Source organism: Schizophyllum commune (assembly GCF_000143185.2).
Source record: "Schizophyllum commune H4-8 unplaced genomic scaffold SCHCOscaffold_4, whole genome shotgun sequence".
NCBI classification, from domain to species: Eukaryota; Fungi; Basidiomycota; class Agaricomycetes; order Agaricales; family Schizophyllaceae; genus Schizophyllum; species Schizophyllum commune.
The window spans coordinates 2,196,814-2,219,122 of record NW_026089541.1 but is presented as its reverse complement, the minus strand read 5'-3'; the positions used below and the strand labels follow the sequence as shown (position 1 = coordinate 2,219,122).

General features: G+C 57.7%; 10 protein-coding genes across 10 annotated transcripts; 4 read left to right on the top strand and 6 right to left on the bottom strand.

The window, feature by feature from the left end:
* Positions 1-765: 765 nt before the first annotated feature.
* SCHCODRAFT_01121912 (ERG4/ERG24 ergosterol biosynthesis protein) lies at positions 766-2,871 on the top strand. The gene is made up of 9 exons (XM_003033351.2): positions 766-1,038; positions 1,094-1,262; positions 1,316-1,813; positions 1,866-1,912; positions 1,959-2,055; positions 2,108-2,217; positions 2,272-2,409; positions 2,468-2,644; positions 2,700-2,871. The coding sequence occupies exons 1-9, from the start codon at positions 935-937 to the stop codon at positions 2,776-2,778; spliced, it is 1,419 nt and encodes a 472-aa protein (XP_003033397.1). The 5' UTR covers positions 766-934; the 3' UTR covers positions 2,779-2,871.
* An 80-nt stretch (positions 2,872-2,951) lies between these two features.
* SCHCODRAFT_02619280 (uncharacterized protein) lies at positions 2,952-5,139 on the bottom strand. Its single transcript, XM_003032783.2, has 3 exons — positions 4,798-5,139; positions 3,428-4,748; positions 2,952-3,378 (listed from the first exon to the last, which is right to left on the bottom strand). The coding sequence occupies exons 2-3, from the start codon at positions 4,704-4,706 to the stop codon at positions 3,317-3,319; spliced, it is 1,341 nt and encodes a 446-aa protein (XP_003032829.2). The 5' UTR covers positions 4,707-4,748; positions 4,798-5,139; the 3' UTR covers positions 2,952-3,316.
* Positions 5,140-6,899: 1,760 nt separating this feature from the next.
* Positions 6,900-10,286, bottom strand: SCHCODRAFT_02619276 (uncharacterized protein). Its single transcript, XM_003032782.2, has 7 exons — positions 10,081-10,286; positions 9,896-10,033; positions 9,484-9,844; positions 7,749-9,436; positions 7,363-7,692; positions 7,247-7,309; positions 6,900-7,197 (listed from the first exon to the last, which is right to left on the bottom strand). The coding sequence occupies exons 1-7, from the start codon at positions 10,240-10,242 to the stop codon at positions 7,024-7,026; spliced, it is 2,916 nt and encodes a 971-aa protein (XP_003032828.1). The 5' UTR covers positions 10,243-10,286; the 3' UTR covers positions 6,900-7,023.
* Positions 10,287-10,314: 28 nt separating this feature from the next.
* On the top strand, positions 10,315-11,075 carry SCHCODRAFT_02619272 (uncharacterized protein). The gene is made up of 5 exons (XM_003033350.3): positions 10,315-10,398; positions 10,450-10,470; positions 10,523-10,575; positions 10,624-10,727; positions 10,778-11,075. The coding sequence occupies exons 1-5, from the start codon at positions 10,350-10,352 to the stop codon at positions 10,854-10,856; spliced, it is 306 nt and encodes a 101-aa protein (XP_003033396.1). The 5' UTR covers positions 10,315-10,349; the 3' UTR covers positions 10,857-11,075.
* On the bottom strand, positions 10,988-11,627 carry SCHCODRAFT_02665738 (uncharacterized protein; the record flags this gene model as incomplete). The annotated part of the gene is made up of 3 exons (XM_003032781.1): positions 10,988-11,193; positions 11,259-11,372; positions 11,426-11,627. 3 exons carry the CDS (start codon positions 11,625-11,627, stop codon positions 10,988-10,990), a joined length of 522 nt encoding a protein of 173 aa, XP_003032827.1.
* A 445-nt stretch (positions 11,628-12,072) lies between these two features.
* SCHCODRAFT_02494648 (uncharacterized protein) lies at positions 12,073-12,764 on the bottom strand (the record flags this gene model as incomplete). The annotated part of the gene is made up of 3 exons (XM_050343008.1): positions 12,073-12,309; positions 12,435-12,514; positions 12,593-12,764. 3 exons carry the CDS (start codon positions 12,762-12,764, stop codon positions 12,073-12,075), a joined length of 489 nt encoding a protein of 162 aa, XP_050201193.1.
* A 912-nt stretch (positions 12,765-13,676) lies between these two features.
* SCHCODRAFT_02598456 (uncharacterized protein) lies at positions 13,677-15,160 on the top strand (the record flags this gene model as incomplete). The annotated part of the gene is made up of 5 exons (XM_050344029.1): positions 13,677-13,766; positions 13,823-13,947; positions 14,007-14,066; positions 14,120-14,284; positions 14,338-15,160. 5 exons carry the CDS (start codon positions 13,677-13,679, stop codon positions 15,158-15,160), a joined length of 1,263 nt encoding a protein of 420 aa, XP_050201192.1.
* Positions 15,161-15,838: 678 nt separating this feature from the next.
* On the bottom strand, positions 15,839-17,398 carry SCHCODRAFT_02495802 (prim-pol domain-containing protein; the record flags this gene model as incomplete). Its single annotated transcript, XM_003032779.1, has 5 exons — positions 15,839-16,002; positions 16,057-16,333; positions 16,409-16,637; positions 16,689-17,077; positions 17,135-17,398. The coding sequence occupies 5 exons, from the start codon at positions 17,396-17,398 to the stop codon at positions 15,839-15,841; spliced, it is 1,323 nt and encodes a 440-aa protein (XP_003032825.1).
* A 956-nt stretch (positions 17,399-18,354) lies between these two features.
* On the top strand, positions 18,355-18,915 carry SCHCODRAFT_02572902 (uncharacterized protein; the record flags this gene model as incomplete). Its single annotated transcript, XM_003033348.2, has 3 exons — positions 18,355-18,370; positions 18,420-18,474; positions 18,527-18,915. Exon 3 carries the CDS (start codon positions 18,529-18,531, stop codon positions 18,913-18,915), a length of 387 nt encoding a protein of 128 aa, XP_003033394.1. The 5' UTR covers positions 18,355-18,370; positions 18,420-18,474; positions 18,527-18,528.
* An 808-nt stretch (positions 18,916-19,723) lies between these two features.
* SCHCODRAFT_01284456 (methylenetetrahydrofolate reduct) lies at positions 19,724-22,119 on the bottom strand. The gene is made up of 8 exons (XM_003032778.2): positions 22,004-22,119; positions 21,878-21,948; positions 21,693-21,825; positions 21,005-21,643; positions 20,779-20,955; positions 20,459-20,725; positions 20,155-20,373; positions 19,724-20,101 (listed from the first exon to the last, which is right to left on the bottom strand). Exons 1-8 carry the CDS (start codon positions 22,088-22,090, stop codon positions 19,883-19,885), a joined length of 1,812 nt encoding a protein of 603 aa, XP_003032824.1. The 5' UTR covers positions 22,091-22,119; the 3' UTR covers positions 19,724-19,882.
* Positions 22,120-22,309: the final 190 nt, after the last annotated feature.

The following is a 22,309-nucleotide window of genomic DNA, read 5'->3' as shown; positions in this document are numbered from 1 at the left end:
TGACCAGGTATTTTCCGGACAGTATATCGCCCATACTCCCGAGCTTCGCAGCTGGCGGAAAGTCGCCAAAACCTGTAGATATGCAAGGAGGCAGCTCCACCAACCCTCACATCTCGCGCGCCCGACCAGCGCAGTTGTATATAACGATCTTACGCCTGCCGTACGACCGTATTGAAACCGATATATATCGACGCATTTTGCACGCAAATCCCGTTGTTCTCTATGGGCAGTCGGTACAAAATTCGCCAATATATCCTGGTGCAAATACGGTCGTCCAACGTTAATATCTTCGGCACGACGATGAAGGCCGCAAGGGCTTCTTCTGATTCACTGCAAGTTCAAATTCCACGTGAGCGTGTGACCATTAATCTCACACGGTGCCGTCCCCTGCCTCTTTCTCTCGTCTACCTACACTCTTCCGATTGCTACCTGTGCTCCCGCGGACCAGCTGTCGAAGATGCGAGCTTATTCGCGCAAACATTTATCCTGCTACGCTCCTGGTGCTCGTAATCCGGAATGAACCCGCGAAGGCACGCATTCTTACGGAAGGGCAACACTGCTGCAAGTTCGCCGAGGTACTTTCAACTAGTAGTGAAGATACTGGAGGCTACTTCATGCCTTCTCTCAGCGCCTCGGATTCGCTTTCCTTGGACCCAGATCGCATTCCGGAAGATAAGCTGACTTTCTGTATAAGTTTACCAAAGCAAGACAACCATGTCTACACGTCCCGAAACGGACAATAAAGCCCATGACGTGGGTAAAAGTCTCTCAAACGCGTAGCTTAGTACTCGTCTCCGTCTCTGACCATTGTGCCGACGCTATGCCGACCTGCGGGGAGCGCCCTGAGGCGCTCAGCGCTCAGGAGGCGGCCAAATCGTACCATCTTTTCCTGCCTTAATTGCCAAGGTGCGATTGGACCTGCACAGCGACCACCATGGCGGACTCTGGCCCCCAATCGTACGGCGCGGTGAACAGGCCCAAGCTAATCGTGACCGCGGAAGGAAAGAAGCTCGATGAGCGCCTCGACCAACACGAGAAGTGCGTACCTGAAGTGCCTATTGTTCTTCTTTTGGTGCTGATTGAAGCTTCGCAGCTATGAGTTCGGCGGGCCATCCGGCGTGCTGGCTATCATGACGGGCTTCCCGCTCTTGATGTACTATTTGTGGATCTGTCTCTGGTTCTACGATGGCAAGCTCGTTCACCCGACGTCGGTCGACGACATTGTTCCCTTCCTTCATCAGATGTGGACGCATGTACGCGTCGTAAGTCATTCATATACAACTATCCCGGTCTGTTGTTTACCAAGCATGCTCAGGACGCGTACCCGACCGCGTATGCTTGGAAGGTATACTCTGGCAACATCTTCCTCCAGCTCTTCCTCGGCTACGTCCTCCCCGGCTTCAAGCAGGAAGGCCTCCCCGTCCCGTCCCTAGGCTACAGGACCCTCACCTACTACTGCAACGCGCTCTCCGCTGTCTACGCGACGATGGCCATCGCTGCCGGCCTCCACCTCTCCGGCCTCTTCCGCCTCACCGAAATCATCGACAATTACGGCCACATCATGACCGTCGCGATGATCTGGGGCTTCGGCGTCTCGTTCGGCATGTACTTCATCGCGATTGCGACTGGGACGCAGATGCGCATGTCGGGCAATTTCTTGTACGATGTCTTCATGGGCGCGTCGTTGAACCCGCGCATTGCACACATCGATCTGAAGATGTGGGCGGAGGTTCGCATTCCGTGGGTGATTGTGTTTTTCCTGGCCGTCTCTGGCGCTTGCAAGCAGTACGAGCAGTACGGCTATGTGACACCGGTGCGTATCTGATTCTGCGTTGGTAGACCGTCAGACGCTCATGCACGCACAGAACATGGCCTTCATGTGCCTCGCGACTTGGCTCTACCTGAATGCTTGGTAGGAATGCGCTTTCGATTCCCGTGCTTCCCTAACGCTATCCCAGCTGCAAGGCCGAGGAATGCATCCCGCAGACTTGGGACATGTACCACGAGAAGTGGGGCTTCATGGTCATCTTCTGGAACTTTGCTGGCGTGCCCTTCGTGCGTACCCTTGGCTTTACTCCCACTTCTAGGCTCTGATCTCCTCCGTCAGTCTTACGTATACTCGGTCGTCTACATGGCCTCGCATGACCCGTCGAAGTACCAATTCTCGACACCGGTCTACGTCCTGCTATACACGACCCTTCTCTTGGCGTATTACTGGTGCGCATCGGTTCGATTCCCCGCGCCCGGCCCCTTTCTCAAAGTTCATTATAGCTTCGACACCGCCATGGCTCAGAAAAGTCACTTCAAGATGCAGCAGCAGGGCATCACCCCCGACAAGTTCCGCCGCGCTTTCCCGCAGCTCCCCTGGAACACCGTCGAGAATCCGACGTACATTCAGACCGCGCATGGGTGAGTACGGCTTGATCTCCCCTGCACGCGCTATTTGCTGATTGATCCCTGCTCTCAGCAACAAGCTCCTCACCAGCGGCTTCTGGGCGTACAGCCGCAAGCCCAACTACGTCGCCGACTGGATCCAGAGCTTCACCTGGGGCGCGATCGTCGGCACGGCGTCCATTATCCCGTACTTCTACTCGGTGTTCTTCATCGTCGTGCTCATCCATCGTTGTGGGCGCGATTTCGAGCGGTGAGTTTTTTCTTTTCGCGTGTGCAAGGAAGGCATTGAATGACGGTCGATGCAGCTGCTCTCGTAAGTACGGCGAGGACTGGGAGAGGTACTGCAAGGCGGTACCCTACAAGTTTATACCCTACGTCTACTAGCGGTAGGTTGTTAGAGCTGAGCAGGCGGTTGTGTATACAGTGGCTGCATGTCTTCTCTCTGAGCCCCAATGGAAGACAATTAGTTCTTCTTGAGCTCTCTGCGAATCGGCCAGAAGTTCCATCGACGGGTTGCGTCAACCGAGCATTTGTCTCCAAAACCAGTCTCAGTACAACACATAGGATCGCGACGCCTGAAGGATGCGACGTCTTGCACAGCAGGTGTTCGGTCTGACAAAACAAGTATATAATGCGAGCGCCCTTGCCGTATTTTCCTCAATTTCCCTTCCCGGCGTCCCGACGGAATCTGGTCCACAGAGGGCCTACAAGTGTGCGTCAATCTCTTGTCGTCCGCCTACATATGTATGGCTGTTCGTGCTCAGCGATCACTCGCGTCGGTTTAGAATCCCAGCCTCAGCCAAGGCATGCCGGTTTTGTTTTCTTATTCATCGCGCAGCGCTAACGAGAAATAGGCATTGACTTGCAGGTACCACTGCAGACGGGCGGGGACGATAGCAAGCATGCCATGCTGAGCCTGTGGCTAGCCATGCTCTCCGTCTGCATTCGGTGACGGCGCCGGACCGCTGAGAAACCAGGAGTGTGCTGGTGAAAGTCAGCATGGAAGGATCAAACCGGCAGGCAAGTTACTGACTGCTATGCTCGAGGTGCAAATCAAGCCCTTGGTCGACAAGTGTGTCCAGCCGTGCGACGACTTCCCGCGACACATTCCGCTCGGAGCCTGAGAGCTCGAGCGTCAACGAGCGCAGCCGACACTGCTCGTGCGGCATCGCGTCCTCTGCGTCCGACCACCAACGAGAGCGTATCATGCGCTCCATGGCCAGGTCGTCCTCTTCGTATGGCCATCGCCCACCCGCCTGCACGTAGATTGCCAGGTCTCTCAATTTGGGCACGCGTCGCCGCTCTGCGTCCCACTTGAGGACATCCCAAACTACGCCGGCGTAGTCGAGGACCATGACCCACATGAGGGTGAGCGAGCGCAAAGAGGGTGTGCGGGCGAGGATGCTGTCAAGCTCGCGCGTTTCAAGAGGCGTGTTCATGAGCTCGATGCTCTCGATAGTGGCACCATTGCGCGCGAGGAAGGAGAGAGTGGGCGGAATGAGCGTTGCGCGGGCAAGATTCCAGCCCAGGATCAGATGCCGCAGAGCTGGAAGATGCAGTCGCGAAAGCAGCGGCGCAGGAGATGCATCCCCGCCCGCTTGTAGCTCATCATCGAAGATGAGCGACAGATACGAAAGGTGGTTCAAGTGGATCGCCGGCGCGCCCGCGGAGACCTCGGACTCAAGAAACGGACGCAGAACGAGCTCGGCGCGCTCGAGCGCGGCGCATTGCGCGAGGACGCCGGTCACTACGTACGGGTCGTCGTACTCCGTATGATCGACGTCGCCGCGGAGGACGAGGGAGGTGAGCTGCGCCCAGGGGAAGCGGAAGTGCGCGAGGTGCACGGGCGCGGCGAGCTCAAGTGTGCGGAGGCGGGGGAGCAGGGGGGAGAGCTCAGCGGGCGGACCGGACCACGAGTCCTCGTTGACGATGAAGACGAGGAGATGCGTGAGGCGGAGGAAGGCGACGCGCATGCGCGCGAGGGCGGCGTAAAGGGCGGCGCTCGTGCCGATGGTGAGCTGCCCGAGGCGGGGGGCGACGAGCTGGAGGCAGTGGTGCACAGCGGCGGCGTTCCACCCTTCGAGTTCGGCGACATCGAAGACGAAGTGGAGGAGGTGGGGGGAGGAGCGGGCGATCCAGTCGGCGGTCACTGGCAGGTGGTTGGCGTAGCGCGCGAAGGAGGTGACTGTGAGGGAGGTGAATAGCCTGGGTGTGTGCCGCGCGATGTGTCTCCAGGACCGGCAGACTTGCAGGAGTTTGAGTGTTGCCAGAAGCCGTTCGTGGGGGTCTACCTCTCCCGCGCATACGAGCATGAAGGTTTCCCCCAGAAGCTCTGCAGGGAGCCGTTCCACTGCCTGTCCGAGGCTTTAGCAATGTCCCCTCTACACTTGGCAGGCTACGTACCGCATGCTGGTCTCCGAAAGCTATGTCAAGCATCGTGTCCCCCTCAGCGCGACGACTGCCTGAAGAGGGAAGTACGGCCTAGGCGCAGCCGTCATGATCCCAAGCTGTGATGCGCCACGTGAGGCATTGAGCAATCCGACATCTGTGCGATGCGAGAAGAAGGGGGCAGAGAAGGGTTTGACACAGAGCACAATGGGCCTAGCGACTTGAGGACTTGCAGGACGATGAGGGGAATTTGTAGGTGGCGCTCGATCGCATACGCCCGCCTCGTGTGCGTCACGCGTCTTGACTCCTGAATTTCGCTTTGGAGGACTGTACCAGTAGGCAGCAACGGATGCGACAGAGAAATGTTGAGGACAATGAGCTGACAATGAGCCCATGTCGTCCATCTTTCACAAGTGCCGTAACACGATGCTTCCCCATTCACCGGCTTTAGAGCGGGGGGCTCGGCTGGAAGAAGTGAGCAAGTCCTGCGCCGCAAGACACTCGAACGCTATCGGCCATCCTCAGAGCGTTCGGGCGACATGGTTCTACGGAACATGGTGGTAGTATATAGTATGTATGTGGAGACGGACAACAGACGGATGAGCAGGACGCCGCTCCTGCATAGCGCGTGCACGTGAATGCCATGTGCAAGTTGAACTTCCTCGCCCTCGATCATCGATCACTTGGTCCGTGCGCCTCCCACCCACTATAAGAGCCCTTCCTTCTCACCCGGAATCCTCACCACTCTGGCCTTTTGGCTTAGATCAAGTGTAGTATCTGTTCTTAAAAGTTTAACCACTTTTACCGAAGCACTGCTTCGTGTTATGGTTATCTAATTTTTGTCGCCCCTGATCCCTGGGCTCTGCTTGCAACCTGGGGACGCGATGACCTTGCCATTGCAGTATAGGCTTGCGTCGTCGGGGGAATCCTCCTGCTCCGCTCCCTTTGAGCTTCACTTTGTTCACTTGTCTGTTGACGAGCGGATGGTGAGCGCAAAAGGTGCTGGATCGTAGTACATTACTTGTAGGGGCAAGGAAAATTGGAGTGAGTCACACAGAACTCGACGAGCAACCGGGTCAGACCCGTCGTAGAGTCAAGCTCGAGTGGCGACGAGCGAAGCCGTCGGTGGCGCGGAGTCAAAGTCGAGTGCCGTGCGGCCTGCGCTGAAGACTGACATAGATAGGGAGGACCGCAAAGACGATCAGCAGAGGCGGAGGGCGATAAAGTCGTCGATGGAGGATTAGTGTTGCCACGGCTCGGTTTGGCGCAGCTCGGCTCGGCTTTCCACGGCTTGGGCAAAAAACGGCTTAGTAAGCGGCTTCGAGCTCCCATCACTGTAGCGGCTTGGGCTCCGAGCGGCGCTGAGCCCGGCTAGCCGGCTCGAGCCGATGCCTTGTTCCCAAAAGGGTAGCAACCCTTATCCTGACCTTACTAGAGGCCATAGTGACATTGAGGCACATTTGACAGCACAACAATGTTTTATGCAGTCTGAAACAATGTATTCTTCACTTAAATGGGCGCTCGGATCTGCCAATGGCCCAACGCCGTTGTGAGTCTGCGTGACCACGTGACCAGACATCCACCATCAGAGTCCGATTCAGAGCCTGCTCCTTACAGCGCGTTTCGTACGCCAAAGGTTCTCTGAACAGTGTCTTATCCTTCCTAGTCAGTGTAGGTGGTCAGGGACTTTAGCGGCTCGGTCTGCAGAGCTCTCAATGTGCCGCTTGGATAACTACTGACAAGCTGGGTCTGAGTAGGGCTCGGTTTTGGTAGAAGTCACCACATTTCCGGTCGTTTTTGTGAGATGAGCGCGTCCCGAATGTTCAGGCTTGCATTAGATACATGTAAGCAGATCTTCCTACATATTGGGGACAGGAACAGAGGCCACAGGAGGGCGCAAGCATGATGGAGGTTGGAGCCGCGGCTCAAGCCAGCTTCGAGCGGCTCGAAGCCATGAGCCGAATTGATGGAGCCGGTAGAAGCCGGTGCTCAACGGCGCGGCTAGGCTCGGCTAAAATTCGGCTTGGCTCGTCGGCTAGCGGCTTGGGAGCCGAACCGTGGCAACACTATGGAGGATGCTCAAAAAGAGAGAACTGGAGCTTAACACTGAACAGTTAGTCTTCCAACGTCGTCGGGGTACATGTCGTTTTTTTATGCGAACAGATATGTCATCCATATGTCCAAAAGCAAGGAAAGCAGTGAGGTACAAAGGGATAGCTAGAGAACGGCCATTGACTATGGCTATAGCTCCGGGACAGCGGCCGATGGGTGCCCCTCCTGGATTTTGTGGATCGTCGTCGCCCGCAACGCCGTATCGGCAAATAGGGCCTGCACCAGCCGTACGAGCTCGTCGACGCTGAAGTCCACCAGGGCACCGGTCTCGAAAAGGTAGGTAATGTCCGCCATCGAGGCTTCCTGTACAAGGCATCAATACGAGTCCGACGAAGCATGCTCGTGAACGCACCAGCAACTCCGATAGATACGAGAACTTGAGCCACGAAGGCACATACGCGACAATGAACGAAGGCTGTAACAATCTCGCATCAGCATGTTACCCTACCACCAAGGACTGCCACCGACCTGCGCCGCGTCCTCCACAAACAACCCCTCCAACGAGTTCAAAATTCGACACAGCTCGCTCAGCCGGTGACTCTCCACCTCCGGGATATCCGGCAACGCCAGCACGTCCGCCAGCACCCTCGACAGCGCCGCGTCGATGACCAGCCCCAGAGCGGTGTAGTACTTGCTCTTTGCGAGCACGTTTTGCCAGCGCGCGGCGAGGCGGCGGATGTCGGAGAGGACCTCGCTCATGGCGGCCTCACACTCGTCGTAGCGGTCCTGGTCGCCGGTGAAGGTGAAGCCCTGCGCGCCGGTGGTGAGGACGGTGTCGACGGCGCGGCGTTGGGATTCCTGCCGTGGCGAATTAGGTTACAGAACTGGTATGAGCGGGAGAAGTATATACGCACGATAACGTCGTAGAACCAGCTCTCGTTGAGCACCTTCAGGCGCTGGATGCACTCTGCCCAGCGGTCGCGCACTGCCTCTGGCGGCGGGATCCGCGCGAGCTCGCGGCTCAGATACAAACACCCATTCGCGAATCGCATCCCCGCATCTGGCGCGGCGAGCACTTCACTGAACTTGACCGGGTACAGCGCGCGGAAGAGGTCCAACACGGAGGCCGAAGATTGCAGCAAGATGGTGCCCGGTGTCGACGAAGATGTCGTACTCGAAGTAGAGGAAGGCGCAGTGGAAGTTACGACCTCGCTCGCGGCGAACTCGCGCCACTCCTCGAGCACGACACGAACAAGGTCCAGCACCTGCCTCGCCCGAGTCGACACTAAGCACGTCTCCCGCGGCGGCTCCGGCACGCGCAGCTGCGACGGGCGCGTCTTCAGCTTCGTGGGCGGCGAGATCGAGATGGACGGAGTTGCTGTTGACGTCGAGGGTGGTGCCGTGGACGTTGATGGTGTGACGTTTGAGCTAGCGCCTGGAGGCGGCGAAGGCGACGAAGACAACAACGACGAAGAGAATGACGACGGAGGGGAGGAAAACGACGAGCCCGACGAAGGCTCCTTTTCCTTCTTCTTCCCCTTTGCCGCGAGCCTTTCGAGCCTGGTGGCGGGCTTGGCGGGTGAGGGGATAGGTGCAGGTTGTGGGTCGGGATCAGGCGCGGGCTCTGCCCAGGGGTCATCCCAAGCGGTGTCGTCGGCGCCGGCGCTGCCGCTGTCATCGTTGAGACCCCATGCATCCTCGGCGTCGGGAGGCGGCTCGTCGGGGCCAGGGGCGTCATCGTCGAGGCCCCAGCCATCCCCGCTGTCGGAGGGTACTTCTGGCTCGGCAGAGTGCGATTTGCCGTTCACTGGTGGTACAGGCGGTTCGTCCTGCGTTGGCTCTGCGTCGTCCTCGAGACCCCAGCCGTCCGCATCGGCCTCCTTCGCCTCTTCGTCCAGCCCCCACGCGTCTTCTGCATTGTCGAAGCCCCAAGCCTCGTCCTGCTGCGGCTCGTCGTCTGGGTGTTGCACTGGGACCACCTCTGCCGGCGCCGCATCCGTCGTCTCCCACGGGAACGTCTCGAACGTCGACTCATCCGCGACGAGCAGCACGCGGCAGCGCTCGAGTATATCCAACCGCCTCTGCCTTTCGTAGTGCCCTACCACGCCGTCCGCCCACGATTGAATCTTCCTGTCATGCGCATCGCTGCCCAACTTCCCGATGACCCATTCCCCCTCGAAGTGCGCTGCCTGCTTGGCAAGGTCGAGGAACGGCGGCAGCTGATCGAACGAGTTTGGCAACGAGGGAATGAGTAGATTGTTCAGTACACTGTCCGTGAGCGGCTTGCATAGCGTGCGCTCGAATGACGGGCCCGATGAAGGCGGGAGCGCGGTGAATATGTGTGTGTTGCAGAAGTCGAGGACGGTGGCGATGTTGTGCAGGCGAGCGGGCAGGCTGGCGCCGTCTGGAGGTGCGGGTGTGGCACGTAGAGTGACTTCGCCGGGTGTAGAGGTGATGTCGATTTCGACGTCTTGGGAAAGGACGCGCTCGATGTAGTGCGCGGTCAAATCTCGTCGAAGGAGCGAGAAGTGTTCGGCCCGAGCCGTGAAGGAGAGTGACGATACAACTTCCTGTAAGGAAAGAATTTGGTCCGACCGACGCACTGCAGTAAATTAGCTTAAGCCACAATATAATCACCACGACGCATACCTTGTACGGATGGCCGAACAGTAATGTGAGTGGGGGATACAACAATGGAGCGTGAGTATGCGTCGTTCAACTGGTCGTCCAGTCGTGTCTTCGCTTGCGAGAGAGCGCGTCGAAGGGTCTTGATGATGTCAGTGTCGTTTAGATATGTCGGCCCTTTCGTGAGCAGCTCGTCGAGTACGCCGGTAGCTGTCACTGCTGCAGGCAGCTTCCCTGCGTTTAGCAGTGCTTCGAGAACGCGCAAATGATCTCTGGATTTGGTAAGGTGAGATATTGCTTCCCAGTTGACGGCTGCGTCGGAGGCTTCTTGTGCGAGAGCGGAATGCGCGGTGAGCTTGTTGACAAGCGTCGGCAGCAAGCCAGTCTATAAAGGATTTAGTGAAGGTCGTTGCGTTGGGGGAATGGATGTACACACCTCTGGGTTGCTGATCCCGTCGTCTAGAGCGTCCACGTTCTCGCCCAGTGTCTTCAGCCGCTGCTGGACCGCGCGCGAGGTCTCGAGCTGTCGCTGGAACTCGGGCAAGTCCTTATGTATCCTGTCGTGTATGCGGCGCTACGCCAGCGTCAGTCATCTTCGTGCAGACGCAGTACACCACTCACCCGTGTCGCACCGATCGTCTCGTCGAGGTCACCGAGCCAGACGCGAGCCTGCGCGGCATCAAGCGTCTTCGCCGTCGCCTCGTCCATCTTCGTCAGTATAGCGGACGTCACATCCTGCGGCGCAGCCCTGCGCGGGAGGTGGGAGGGGACCTGAAAGGCCATGATTGTGCAGGAGAAGGTGCTGTCGTCGGCACGACGTGGGCGGGGAAGGAAAGGCGCGTCACGGACACGTGCGTGCATTGTTCTTGCCTCCCCCCTCCATTGGCGCCATGCTCGGCCGCCTCATGCTCTTTGCGGCGTTGCTGCTGGTGCTGCACAGTGGGTGAAGTTGCTGGAAGTGCTGTAGAGCGAATGCTGATGCTTCTGTAGCCGCCTACTCGACCTATGAGCGTACGTCTGCATAGTCCTTGTGCTCTCCTCCAGTCAATTGACGCGCTGCCAGACCTCTCACATCTGAAGGCTATGGGACGGCCGGAAGGCTCTCTGCCCTGGGATGTGCGTGACCCGCCCTCCTTCTTTTACACCATCTCAACTTCCTTGCAGATCCAAGCGGAGGCCTTCATCGCGCTGATCCTCGGCACACTCGGCGCATGCCTGCGCATACCACCGTTGAAGGAGATCTCATGGGCGAGCGAGATGAGGACGCGGTGCGTGCCACGTTGACTTACTCGCATATTATAGTGACAAACTCGAGCAGAACTATCGACGACTTCGACTCCCGGTTAGGCTTCGCGAGCTACGTGAACCGGGGGAAGCACATCTTCACCAAGCGATAGCAAGCCATGTACATTATATCCTTCCTAGACTGGTATACAATGGGTTCGAACATACTGCAACTCTGCCAGTGTTCCTCCAAGCCACTCAAGCTCCACACCAGCTATACAGCTCACAAAACTACTCTTAAGCCTCAATGCCCCTTCAGCAGATCTGTATACAATGGCCACGGCTTCCCCATCCACGTTGGCAGCTCCGTGTGGTCCCTGTACGCATCGTCCGTGTTTGGGTGGATGAGTACGCTCAGTGGGCCGCGGTGCACCGCGAGCCAGGAGAAAAGCGCGCCGGTTTGGTGCGGCGTGAAGGTGTTCACTTCGAACATTGCTACGGGGTGGGGACCTGCGGCGTGTGAGCTTGCATATTGAGAAGGGGCTGATGATTGAGGAATGGGTGCGACAACTCACCGACAGGCTTCTCCCAGAACGTATAGATGCGCAACTCAGGAAACTCGCGACGAATACGTTCGTGGAGCTCGCGCGCGAACTGCAGTTGAGCGGGTACGGATTGCATGTAGTAGACTGGAAGGTGCGTTAGTCACCGTTTGATCCTATCCTTCTACCTCCCCACTCACTATGAAAGTCGAAGCCATTGTTATTCTTCGTGATCGGCTCCACAAACTCCTCGTACGCTCTTGACCGTACCCTTGGCTCGAGGTTCGTCAAGGACTTCCCGTCTGCATTCCTCGTCGTGGGTAGGGGGATGCTCGTGTCGATGCCCTCCAAGGGGGAGGGGTAAGTGGTAGGCGCGGGGTTTGCGGGGAGGCGGGAGGACATGTTTGTGGTGAGTGGGGTGGTGGTGGCGGCGATGGGTAAAAGGGGCGCGGCTGTTGATAGTACTTGATGGAACGGCTCTAGGACGGTCCTCTGTGAGTACCCGCCTCCGCTTCGATACCCCCCTCTTATACGCTTCCGCATGACATGCCCTTGGTCATGGCGCGATCTCTGACGCGCTCGTGCTTACGATGTCTTTACATCGTCGAGGAATCCTTACTGAAGCGGTCAATGTGAACAAGGATGGCTTTCTACCGTGCTCAACATTCAGCAGGCGACTTTACCATAGTCTCGCTTAGGAATCGGCGGCTAGCGGCACGGCTGGCTCGCAATCAAGGGAATGTTGAACTTCCGGCACCTGCCGCGTAACCACGTGCGCAGAAAATTTCCAAATCTCCCTGCCGCAACCTCTGACTCCTGTCTGTTGCCCCTCCCCCTCCCAAAGCCCTCACCTCAACAACTCTACCGCCAACGGCCACGGCTTCCCCATCCATATCGGCAACTCCGTATGGTCCCGGTAGTCGTCCCCCGTGTTGGGGTGGATGAGCACGCTGAGCGGCCCGCGGTGGACGGCGAGCCAGGAAAATAGGACGCCGGTGGTGTGCGGGGTGAAGGTGTCGACTTCGAACATGGCGACGGGGTGGGGACCTGGGAGGGGTTGGACAGTTGAGAAGGAGCAGGATAACTGGAGGGAAGGCCATGAAGAAGGAGGGGGAGGCGCACCTATCGGCTATTCCCAGAAGGTCTTGATGTGAAGCTATGATGGGTTGGTGAGGGAAGTGGTTCTGGTAGGTGATCTAGGGAGCGCACCTCAGGGAACTCGCGCCGTATGCGCTCGTGCAGTTCGCGCGCAAACTGCTTCTGTGCGGGGATGTTCTCCATGTAGTATACTGCGCGGTGCGTGAGCATGCGCAGCTCGCTCTTCCTGCCGCGTTCTCGTGCGAGCCCCTGCTCGTGCAACAACTCACTTTGGAAGTCAAAGCCTGCCTTCGTTATCGGCTCGACGAACTCCTCGTACGCCCGAGACCGCTCAGTCGGCGGTAGGTTCGTCAATGACTTGCCATCCGCGTTCTTCGTAGTAGGAAGAGGAGTGGAAGTATCGATACCCTCAAGGGGAGACGAGTATGCGGTAGGAGACATGGTGGGAGTAATGCGATAGTGGACGAAGGTGGCTGTAGCACGGCTCTCCTGGTCCACATGAACCTACTAGCAGGGGAGGGAAAAGGTCGAGGCTCAAATGCCTCTCGGTCTCCCCTTATATACAGCTCTGATCTCCTGTCTAATGCCATTCCTCCGCTCATGGCGCAATGCGGGTGACCCGGTGATGTGTGTAGATGGTCTGTACTTGTTAAGCACCTTCGGGAACTGGACCATCTCCGAAGATGGCATCAGAGACATTCTCACTATCTACTGTCCCGAGATCTATCAACATAAACATTCATCGGCGGCCAATGCGATGGTCGATCAACAGCGATCCGCTCGTACCATCAGGAGACGCCGGTGACTTGATCAGCACAGCCACACACTTCGGCTTCTGCCGATGCATAATGAACGTGCGGAAGCAGATTGAGCGGCTCTTCCTCCCACATCCATGTCGAAGTTGGGAGATCCCTGGCTTCGGCTTCATATCCCTGTGTAATCTGAGCACTGGAAGGTCGTCTACTTCCAAATGCGCCGGTCAACTCTGCGCGGGATCTCTTATCTGATTGGTCGACGCGTATATTAGCCCTATTGTTCGTTTTGATCCCCGGATGGAAGGGCCCTTGTTAGTCACGGAGATGGCCCACGAGGCGGCGCCTGTGTATGATCAGCGCGGACCGCGTCCCGGATGGCCATGGCACCCTGCACATAAGGGCAAGCAGCGTGCTTAAACCACCACCAATCTCTTGCCTCTCACCACCACCGACCCAGCACTCAGCCAGCACCCCAGCAAGCCATCTGCAGAACCGCAAGCGCCTTGCCACACCAGCGATCGTCTTTCGAGCACCCAACAACAACAACAACAACCTACTCTACCGCCTCGTCGTCAAGCGCCCCCGAACACAGCCCACCATGTTGGCCGTCGAGAACATGAACCACTTCCCCTACCCAAGCATGGAGACGTATGCGCCCATGCACTACGCCGGCTACATGCCTGCTATCGTGCGTCTACATGTCCTCTATTCGACGATCGCCCTCACTGACGCGTCGAATCACAGACCACGCTCCCCAAGCCCGCTCCCCGGAGCCGCCCCCCGCCCAAGGCCAGCCGCGTCCGCCTCACCCTCCCCAAGCACCCCGACCCCGAAGACCCCAAGCCGACGCGCCAGAGCAAGCGCGCTGGGTACGTTCCCCACTGCTTGTTGTCGTCATCATCACCGTGACTCACCCTTGCCACACCAGACCTGACTACCAAACCGCCCGCGCGAAGCGCGCCGAGAAGAAGGCCAGAGCCTACATTGAGTGAGTGTATGATTTATGGCGCGCGGACTATGGGTAGCTGACGCCCATTCTAGCACCCTCGAAGGAGCTAGCACCGCGGGTCTGCGCACCCGCAGGCAGGCCGAGAATGAGATAGGCCGCATCATGCGCTCTGTGAACAAGACGATTGAGGAAGCCGCGGCTGGCGGCTGCCCTCCTCCCCCACCCCCTCATGGACGCCTCAACACTGACGATGAAGAGTATGTCTTCCTCCCTTGCCACTGCTCATTCTCGATGGCTCACCCACATACAGAACCCCCGAATCCGTCGAGCGCAAGCCGCTGAAGATCAAGATCCCCAAGTCCGCCATCGTCAACTACAACAACAGAGTGCGGGAGATGGACGAGCTCACCTCGCTGCTCGGCGGCGCCTGCGCCGTGCAGGAGAACTACGACATCGACTCGCTCACGCGCGTCACCGAGCGCAGTCTGAATGTCGGCAGTGGCGAGAGGCTTGTCAAGCGCGTCTGCTTTGAGGAGGAGCTGCAGCCGCAGCCCTCGCCGATGCGCCAGATGGAGATCGAGGTGGAGACGAGGATGTTCTTGGCCGAGATGGAGGAGCAGCTGGGGATGAAGAAGACGAAGCCCTCGGTGGCGGCGGTCCCGCTCGCGCAGCCGGTCGAGGTTCACTCGCAACGGGTTGATGCGCCGTCCATGACTGTCGACGCGCAGTCCATGGCTGTCGACGCGTACGCCATGGTCGACGCGGACGCCATGGCCATCGACGTCGACTCCAAGACCGCCCGCAAAGCCGCCTACCGCGAAGCCAAGAAGCAGGCGCGCCGCGAGAAGCAGGCCAGCAAGAAGCGTGAGGTACAGAACCGCCGGACGCTGCGGGCCCTCGAGGGGCAGCAGCAGGCTCTCGAGGATATCCTCCTCGACGTGCCGTCGGATAGGGTGCTTCCGGTCGATGAGAGGCTGGTGGTCGACGATGGCAGGGCGGACAACAAGTACTTGGTGGAGGACACGGCGGACTACAACGTTGTCGGCCCTCGGCGCCACCGTCTCGCGGGTAGGATGAACGCGAGCCCGTACGGTGCTGCGCTGGCGGAGAAGCGCTCGAGGCGCAACTACTAGGTGTCTTCGCCGACGTCGACCTCCACCCTCGCGACACCCACGACCCTCAACCTCATCGCATTCTCGCCTCCCAGGACTCCTCGCATCATTCCCAAAGCCCATTGTACTACCACCGCTCGGCATTTACTCATCGTCTGCATCCTGGTCCGCTCATAGTCCTCATCTCATTCTGGTCTCGTCTTCATCGGCTCACTCTTCATTATCCCCATCCCATCCCAATCTCCCTCATCTCTATCTTATTGGTTTTCGTGCTCTTGTTTCTTTCTGGTATCGTGTACCCACGTGTACACTAGGTGTCTATACTCACACAGATACATATACTTGGTGATTTGGTTACAAGACTGACTGTATCGTTACTGAACGGACTGTATCGATATACTTAGGATCCACATAGTTACCCGGATCGTCTGAATAGTCTCATCCTGGATCGTCTGGATAGTCTCAAACTACGATTTTCTCGTCACGGAATGCCACTCTGCCTGCCGCACTCGAATCCGTCTTGTGTGACTTACCCTGAGCTGGGCTCCGACGCCTCTCAAGACCAAGTAACCAGTACGCGCCGGCGCATTATTCCAGAGAAGATGATACAACATGTTCATAGCGCGACTAAGTATACGAGCAAAGCAAGAAAACAGCGAGACGAGGGCATACAGTCCATGTCCACAGGGCAACACGATGTTACCAGGACAGATCTAATTTACCTTCAGCGACGCCGACGACGAAGAGACGATCGAAAGACTCACCCTCCGCAGTCTTCCTCCCTCGTCGTGTTTGGTTGATGATGCTCGTGTTATGCTTGTCGAGCATGTCAACATACGGCTTAAGTGAAGTCTTCTCGTAGTCTTCCACACGCACGATTAGCATCGCGCCCATCGCAGAAGACTCGCCATACTCACCATGCTCCTTCTCCTCCCCCGCCTTATCCCCCGCCCCCACGCCTTCCTGCCCGCTCGCCCTATCAAGTTCCCGCAACAGCTGCTGCACCGTCGGCACCGCCATCGGGTCGAACGAGTCGATCTCCGCCGGATTTACCGGCACGCAGACGCGCCCCGTCTTCGGGTGGATGCAGAAGGGTGCCTTGAGCAGATGGTTGCGGTGCTTGGAGACCTCGGTATCGAGGCGGGGGTAGGTGTATTGGAGGACGATGTCCTCGAGGGCGTTGGTCATGATTGTCTGGGGGGTGGAAGGTCAACAAGAGTAATGAGATAGACCGCACAGCACCACAGATCACGCAGCGCCGATACGTACCCGTTCCCTGGAATTCCTCTCATATTTCTTCATCTCCTTCCGGATGTCCTCCCACTTGTCGACCGAGGACCGATGCGGGTCGTCTTGCCACCGCTCAGTGAGGGTGGCGACAATGCTGCTGTCAGGGATGAGTTTGAGTAGGATCTCGTAGCCCTCCTCAGAGGCGAAGCAGTCCTGGTCTTCCAGGATGAGGTCGGAGAAGATGGTCTTCAGCTCGTCGATGGCGTCCCTGCGCGTCGCGTTAGACGCCAAGTGTGAGTTACGATCGCAGCCATGTCACCTTATGCACGCAGGCACTGGTCGGTTGCCGATACGAACATTAATCTTCTTCCCCTCCCCTTTACTACTCGGCGGCACGACCGACAACCAGTTCACAATCGCCCTCCGCTGATCGTCCGTAAGTTCCATCGCCTCCTGGTCCGAGATCCACAGATGGATACCGCGACGACCGGAGTACACCCACAGCAGGTGCTCATAGCCATATTGATCCCGGATAGCCGCGTCAATAACCTTGACAGCGGCGGTGATGAAGCCCCAGCACCGCCTACAGATGTCGGCGCCAGAACAGCAGGTGCGGACGGGGTCGTAGTCCGTCATGTCGATATCAAAGACGAGCTCGCGTTTCTGGGGGGTGAAGTTGCCGGGGCGGAGGAGTTTGCGGTCGCGGGGCTGGGGGAGGGGGTGAAGGTGAGCAAGGATAGCAGAGTGATCTGGGTAAAGACGTACCTTCGCCGAATACATTGGCCCGATCTCAAAACGCGTCGGATTCATGGCTAGCACTTGCTTCTTCATGTCATCGGCGTTGTTGAAGGACTGGTAGCGAAGGTACGCGTCATTCGAGAGCGTAAAAGCGAACTCGCGCTGCGTGAAGAGGGGCGTCGGGACGTGATCCTGGTTCAGCCAGTTGAAGATGGCTTTGAAGGGGTATAACCGTTTGTAGAACGTGCGCATAATCTCCTGCGAGAGCTCCTCGACATCTGGGACGGCCATGGTGGGCAGCGAGTGCAGGACAAGATGGAAGCTGAGAGCAAGACGCGTCGTGATCGTGATTTGCGGACGCGAGGCGCGCTTGTCACGATCACGGGACCCAGTTACGCGGCAGACACGGACCAGTGACATGTTGAACTTTCTTGCTCCCTCCCATCATGTCGCATCATCGGAGCTGTAGTGTCTCAATCAGAGTGGGTCTGGTGCTCTCTGCTCAGGGATCAGAGGCTCCTCCATAATCAGAATTACTGTCCATGCCGAGCACCATGGTCCTCTCTGCAGGTCGGTACCCCGACTCACACCGCTGCGATCAGCAGCAAGTCAAACGTTTCCAAACTCCCGCCTGCACGGCCATACTTGCCGAAGGTCTTGTGGCCTTCAGCCACCTCCCTCTGTGCCTCAAATCGGAGCGACGTCCAAATTGCTTCTGCCCCAATGTTTCGACTATTCTCGGAAGTCCATATCCGTCACAAGGGCAGTAGTACACTGCTCGCAAACAGCGCGAGAAACAATGATTCTCTGGTAAAGATTGCTCACAATGTCGCTCAAGCAATCATCCTTCCTTTGCTTGCGCTGGCTCCCACTCATATCTGCTCGACGAAGACATCATCTTTGAGATAAACGCAGCAGGCAATGGCCCACGAAGGAATCGCGGGAATATCACTCAAAATGACCGTCTCTCGAGCGCTCCTTTCGCGCGTTTCGCTACTGCTCGGTACGCAGAGCTACGCGACGTCATGGACGCTGGCCCCTCCGCGGAACATTTCCTTTGCAGTCACGGACCCCACATCTTTGAACTCCCTGAAGCAAGAGCCCATTATGATTGTGGTGCTGCTGTTGTCCGATGGGTACTCCCCCACCGCCTCGTTGAGGACGCTCAGTCATAGCAGTTAGAAAATCGGGCCTTCAGAGCAGGTATAAAGGGTGACCTGGGTCTGCGTCTGTCCTCATCCTCTTAGGTATCTTTCCTCTGAGGTAAATACGACTTCTCCAATTTTTCCTTCACTCGCTCACCGTCGTATAGCTCGACATTCGCACTTCTGCATCCTCTGCTACCTACTCGCCTCACGAACTGCCAGGTGAGCTCCCTTTCTCGTTGCTACGAAGGTCCAGCGCTCATACCCTCCCCAGCCATGTTCGCCACCAAGCTCTTCCTCGCCATCGCACTGGCCGCCACCACCGCCCTCGCCGACGACTACGTCAAGTGCGAGACCACCGACGGCAGCCCCAACCTCAAGGGCTGCCAGGACCTCTCCACCGGCTTCCAGCAGGGCGCCGACCCCGACTGCGCGCAGCCCTACGGCTCCGGCTGCCGCACGACCGCGTCGAACAACGAGGGCTGCGCGTTCGTGCTCTGCATGCAGGACGGCACGGAGCCGCAGTGCTCGGACCCGGCGAGCGCGGGCAAGTTCACGCAGCAGCTGATAGACCAGTGCGGGAAGGACGGGAAGGTCGGCGGATACTATCACCAGGATTTGGGCGATGGGCATTACTTGAACTACGAGTTCACGAACCCCTAAGAAGGGAGGATACGATATGATAACAGTGCATGGGGACGTATTTATGACAAATGATTCGTACCACAATGAACTACGCATATTCCACTTTGGTGCGCTCCATCTCGCGACGTGTTTGAACTACGAGTTGGGGTGTAGGTATCAATAGCCTCTCGAGTCCACCAGCGCTCTGATAAGCTGGTTTGAACAGTAGAAAACACACTCGTCTGCTTCTCAGAGAATCGTACGAAGGCTGACAGTGCGCTGTGGCAGCAGAATCTGGAAGACAATATTTGGTCACGTGCTAAGTTCAGGTTCGGCTCCGAACGAGACGGCCTTTGCCGAAGTCGCTCACAGACGTTCGACATTCACGACGAGCTCAGTCCCTCGTCAATCATTTTCAGCAAAGCAGCTGTCGGATACATGCGGCCGTCCCGTGGAAGACAACCTCTTCTTTCCAGTCATCATAAGTACGTAGAGTTCTAAAGCGTAGCAATGCAGATAACATGTGTGCAGTTGGATGCAGGGGGGTATGCAGTTGGATGCAGATGAGCGTATACAAGATGCGATGCGAGCAGTTGATGCTAAGAATACAGTGGGTTGCGGTGGCGTGGCAGCAGACGAGAGTCGAGAGCGATGAGGGTGAGCAGTGTATGGGAAGGAAGGTAGGGTAAGGGAGGGTAAGTGGGAGGCGAAAAAGGGGTAGGGTGGTTGGGGTGCAGGAGGTCGAGGATCGAGTAGATGAGTAGATGAGGTACTAGATTAGGTAGATGGGAGGAGGGGAAGCAACGGGAGAGTTAACGGGGGTTGAACCCGAACTGCCACGCAATAAGTATAATACAAGAGCCGGGTTTGAGGTCAGAGTACTAGGAGATGAGTAGGGTGAGGATGGGGGTTCTGTGACCGCTCATGGCGGGTCGTGGCCGTTCATACGGTCTGAAGTTGGTCATGGCGGTATGGCGACCCCTCTGGCGCGCGTTTCGGAAACGCTCTAGTGCGCGCTACCGTTAACGCCGTTGGCCTTCGCCTTGGCCGCGTACTCCTCGCCGGCCTTGAAGAACGGCTGGAAGATAGCGTCGCGGTCCTTGAAGTCGTTGTGCACGACGTTGACGAGGTACCAGGTGTCCATGATCTCGGAGATGAGCTTATAGGAGGGCGAGTCGGGGCCGTAGACCTTCGCCCATTGCGAACCGAGCTCGTAGGCTTCGTCCTATGGCCGATGAGTTACACTAAGTAGTCGACAAGGATAACCATGACGCTCACCTTCCACGCCATGAAGCTCACAGCCTCAACGATGGTCGGCTGGACGATCTCCTTTCCAGGGAACACTCCCCAGGTGACAGCATTCGGCCCATCCGAGCGCGTGTTCGTGCGCAGGTCGCCGTTCTTGTTGATCACGTAGTACGTGATGTTGCTGTCTTGCTCGATGTACGTGAGAAGTAGGGACAGGAGCGTCGGGCTGACGAAGAACTCGAGGTAGGCCTGTGGGTCGATGCGTCAGCGCTGGCTTCCAACACCCGATTCACATCGGATTGGGCACGCAGTGGGTTGAGATGCAACGACGAACCTTCTGATAGACATAGCCATTGCTGGGGCCCCAGCCAAAGACGCGGTCGTCGCTGCGCGCACCGTTGACGGCGGGCTGTGAGTTGATGGTGAGGAAGCCGAGCTCGTTCATACGCGCGAGCTGCTCGGAAATGGTCGTCGTCTCCGCGCTGAGCTCCTGTTCAGACCACGGCAAGGCCTTGACCTCGCCCCGACACCGCTTCGCGAAGAGCTTGCAGATGTCCTCGACCGTCTGGGGCTCGCCCCACAGTCGGTGCGCGTCTTCCATCTATCGGGGTCGCGTGAGCAGGATAGAGGCGCATGATGAGTGGGTTTACTCACGCTCTGGTGCAATGACACTCCGTAGCCGTCGAGTTCACCGTAAGCAGGACTACGCGAGTCACCGAATCGACCGTTGGGGTACTCGTCCCAGTTCTCGGTACGGGAGATGTAGGACTTCGTGCGGTTGGCCCAGAAGATAGGGCGGATGCTCTCTTGACGGCGGCTTGGGGTAAGACACTGAAAGAACGATGAGCAATGATTAGAGGAGAGCGCTATCCCAACGTACTTGTCTCCACGGCAAGGGCTTGATTGTCTCTACCCTCGGGACGAGCTGCAGCTCCTCAAGGAGCATGCGCGTCGCCTTCTCGAGGTTCATGGTGTAGAAGTGAAGGCCACGAATACCGATATCCTCTGAAAGAATCCGCCTGCACATCTCGGCGACAAGCTTTGTGCCAGTGGCGCGGACCTTCTCATCGTCATTCTTCACAGGCTCTAGTGCGTCCATGAAGTGCTGGGGAATGATCGTCTTCGCGAGGCTGGTGGCGCGCAGGAAGCCGTTCCATGTCTGGATGGGAGCGATGCCAGGAACGATAGGGATAGTGATGCCGGCTGCGCGAACCTCGCGAACCCAGTCGATGAAGATCTGCACGTCGTAGAACATCTGAGTGAAGATGAAGTTGACGCCGGCATCAATCTTCTCCTTGAGCCACTTCATCTCCTGGTCGCGCTCCTCCTTCGGCAGCGTCATGTGCTGGGGGAAGCCAGGGACAGCGATGTCGAAGTAGTCGCCGTACTCGCGGCGGATGTGGCGCACGAGGTCAATGCCGTGGACGAAGCCGCCTTCGGTGGCCTCCCACTCGTCCTTGCCAGCTGGTGGGTCGCCCCGCAGAGCCAAGATGTTACGGCAGCCGTGCGCTTTAGCGTCCTGTTGTCTGCTTAGCCGCATTCGGCAGGAACAATACGAGGCGACTCACCTTAAGCGCGATGTCCACCTTCTCCTTCGGCATGTTCGTGCACGTCAGATGCATGCATGTCTCGATGCCGATGAGGCCCTGGCAGGTCTTGACCATCTCCGACGTAAGATCGGACGTCCTTCCCCCCGCATTCCTTCGTGCCGCAGTCAGCACGCGCTCACCTGCGCATGAGTTTTGCAACGCACCATGTTATATCTATGAATTCTGGACCCAGCCCGCGCATGCGCTCTATCCGATCCAGCAAGTTCTGCAGTCCCTGTGAAGACATGAGGTTCAATCGCGGTAAGCATGCGGAGGCGTGCTGCGCTGACCTGAGCAGTCCGGGGAGGGAAGTACTCAAAGGACCACCAGACTTTGTCGTCCTTGGCCGACTGCTGGATCTTTTGGCTGATTTTCATAATGAACCCAAGGGAAACAGGGAAGGAAGTGGTGGGGGAGGAGAACAAGGTGCGCGCAGCCCAGAATAGCACGATCTCATACCCCGGCAGTCACCGTGCCGATCTCGGACTTCCCCGTCCGAAGTCGAACAATGCGCACGTGGCATGCTTGAGTGCAAAATGTGAGGGGTATGGCTCTTATTATCGGGTGGAAGTATATATGAGTGCAACAGCAAAATA

Excerpts from the sequence above, each read along its gene's own strand:
- SCHCODRAFT_01121912 (XM_003033351.2), top strand. The coding sequence starts at position 935 with ATGGCGGACTCTGGCCCCCAATCGTACGGCGCGGTGAACAGGCCCAAG. Across the intron at positions 1,814-1,865 it reads AGTACGGCTATGTGACACCG|AACATGGCCTTCATGTGCCT; the intron begins GTGCGTATCTGA and ends ATGCACGCACAG. Across the intron at positions 1,913-1,958 it reads TGGCTCTACCTGAATGCTTG|CTGCAAGGCCGAGGAATGCA; the intron begins GTAGGAATGCGC and ends ACGCTATCCCAG.
- SCHCODRAFT_02619280 (XM_003032783.2), bottom strand. The coding sequence starts at position 4,706 with ATGCTCGTATGCGCGGGAGAGGTAGACCCCCACGAACGGCTTCTGGCA. Across the intron at positions 3,379-3,427 it reads TTTGCACCTCGAGCATAGCA|CACACTCCTGGTTTCTCAGC; the intron begins GTCAGTAACTTG and ends GACTTTCACCAG.
- SCHCODRAFT_02619276 (XM_003032782.2), bottom strand. The coding sequence starts at position 10,242 with ATGGCCTTTCAGGTCCCCTCCCACCTCCCGCGCAGGGCTGCGCCGCAG. Across the intron at positions 9,437-9,483 it reads TGTTCGGCCATCCGTACAAG|TGCGTCGGTCGGACCAAATT; the intron begins GTATGCGTCGTG and ends AATTTACTGCAG. Across the intron at positions 7,198-7,246 it reads CGTATCTATCGGAGTTGCTG|GAAGCCTCGATGGCGGACAT; the intron begins GTGCGTTCACGA and ends TGCCTTGTACAG.
- SCHCODRAFT_02619272 (XM_003033350.3), top strand. The coding sequence starts at position 10,350 with ATGCTCGGCCGCCTCATGCTCTTTGCGGCGTTGCTGCTGGTGCTGCAC. Across the intron at positions 10,399-10,449 it reads GTTGCTGCTGGTGCTGCACA|CCGCCTACTCGACCTATGAG; the intron begins GTGGGTGAAGTT and ends ATGCTTCTGTAG. Across the intron at positions 10,728-10,777 it reads GCGAGCGAGATGAGGACGCG|AACTATCGACGACTTCGACT; the intron begins GTGCGTGCCACG and ends AAACTCGAGCAG.
- SCHCODRAFT_01284456 (XM_003032778.2), bottom strand. The coding sequence starts at position 22,090 with ATGAAAATCAGCCAAAAGATCCAGCAGTCGGCCAAGGACGACAAAGTC. Across the intron at positions 20,956-21,004 it reads AGCCCTTGCCGTGGAGACAA|TGTCTTACCCCAAGCCGCCG; the intron begins GTACGTTGGGAT and ends TCGTTCTTTCAG. Across the intron at positions 20,102-20,154 it reads TGAGCTTCATGGCGTGGAAG|GACGAAGCCTACGAGCTCGG; the intron begins GTGAGCGTCATG and ends CATCGGCCATAG.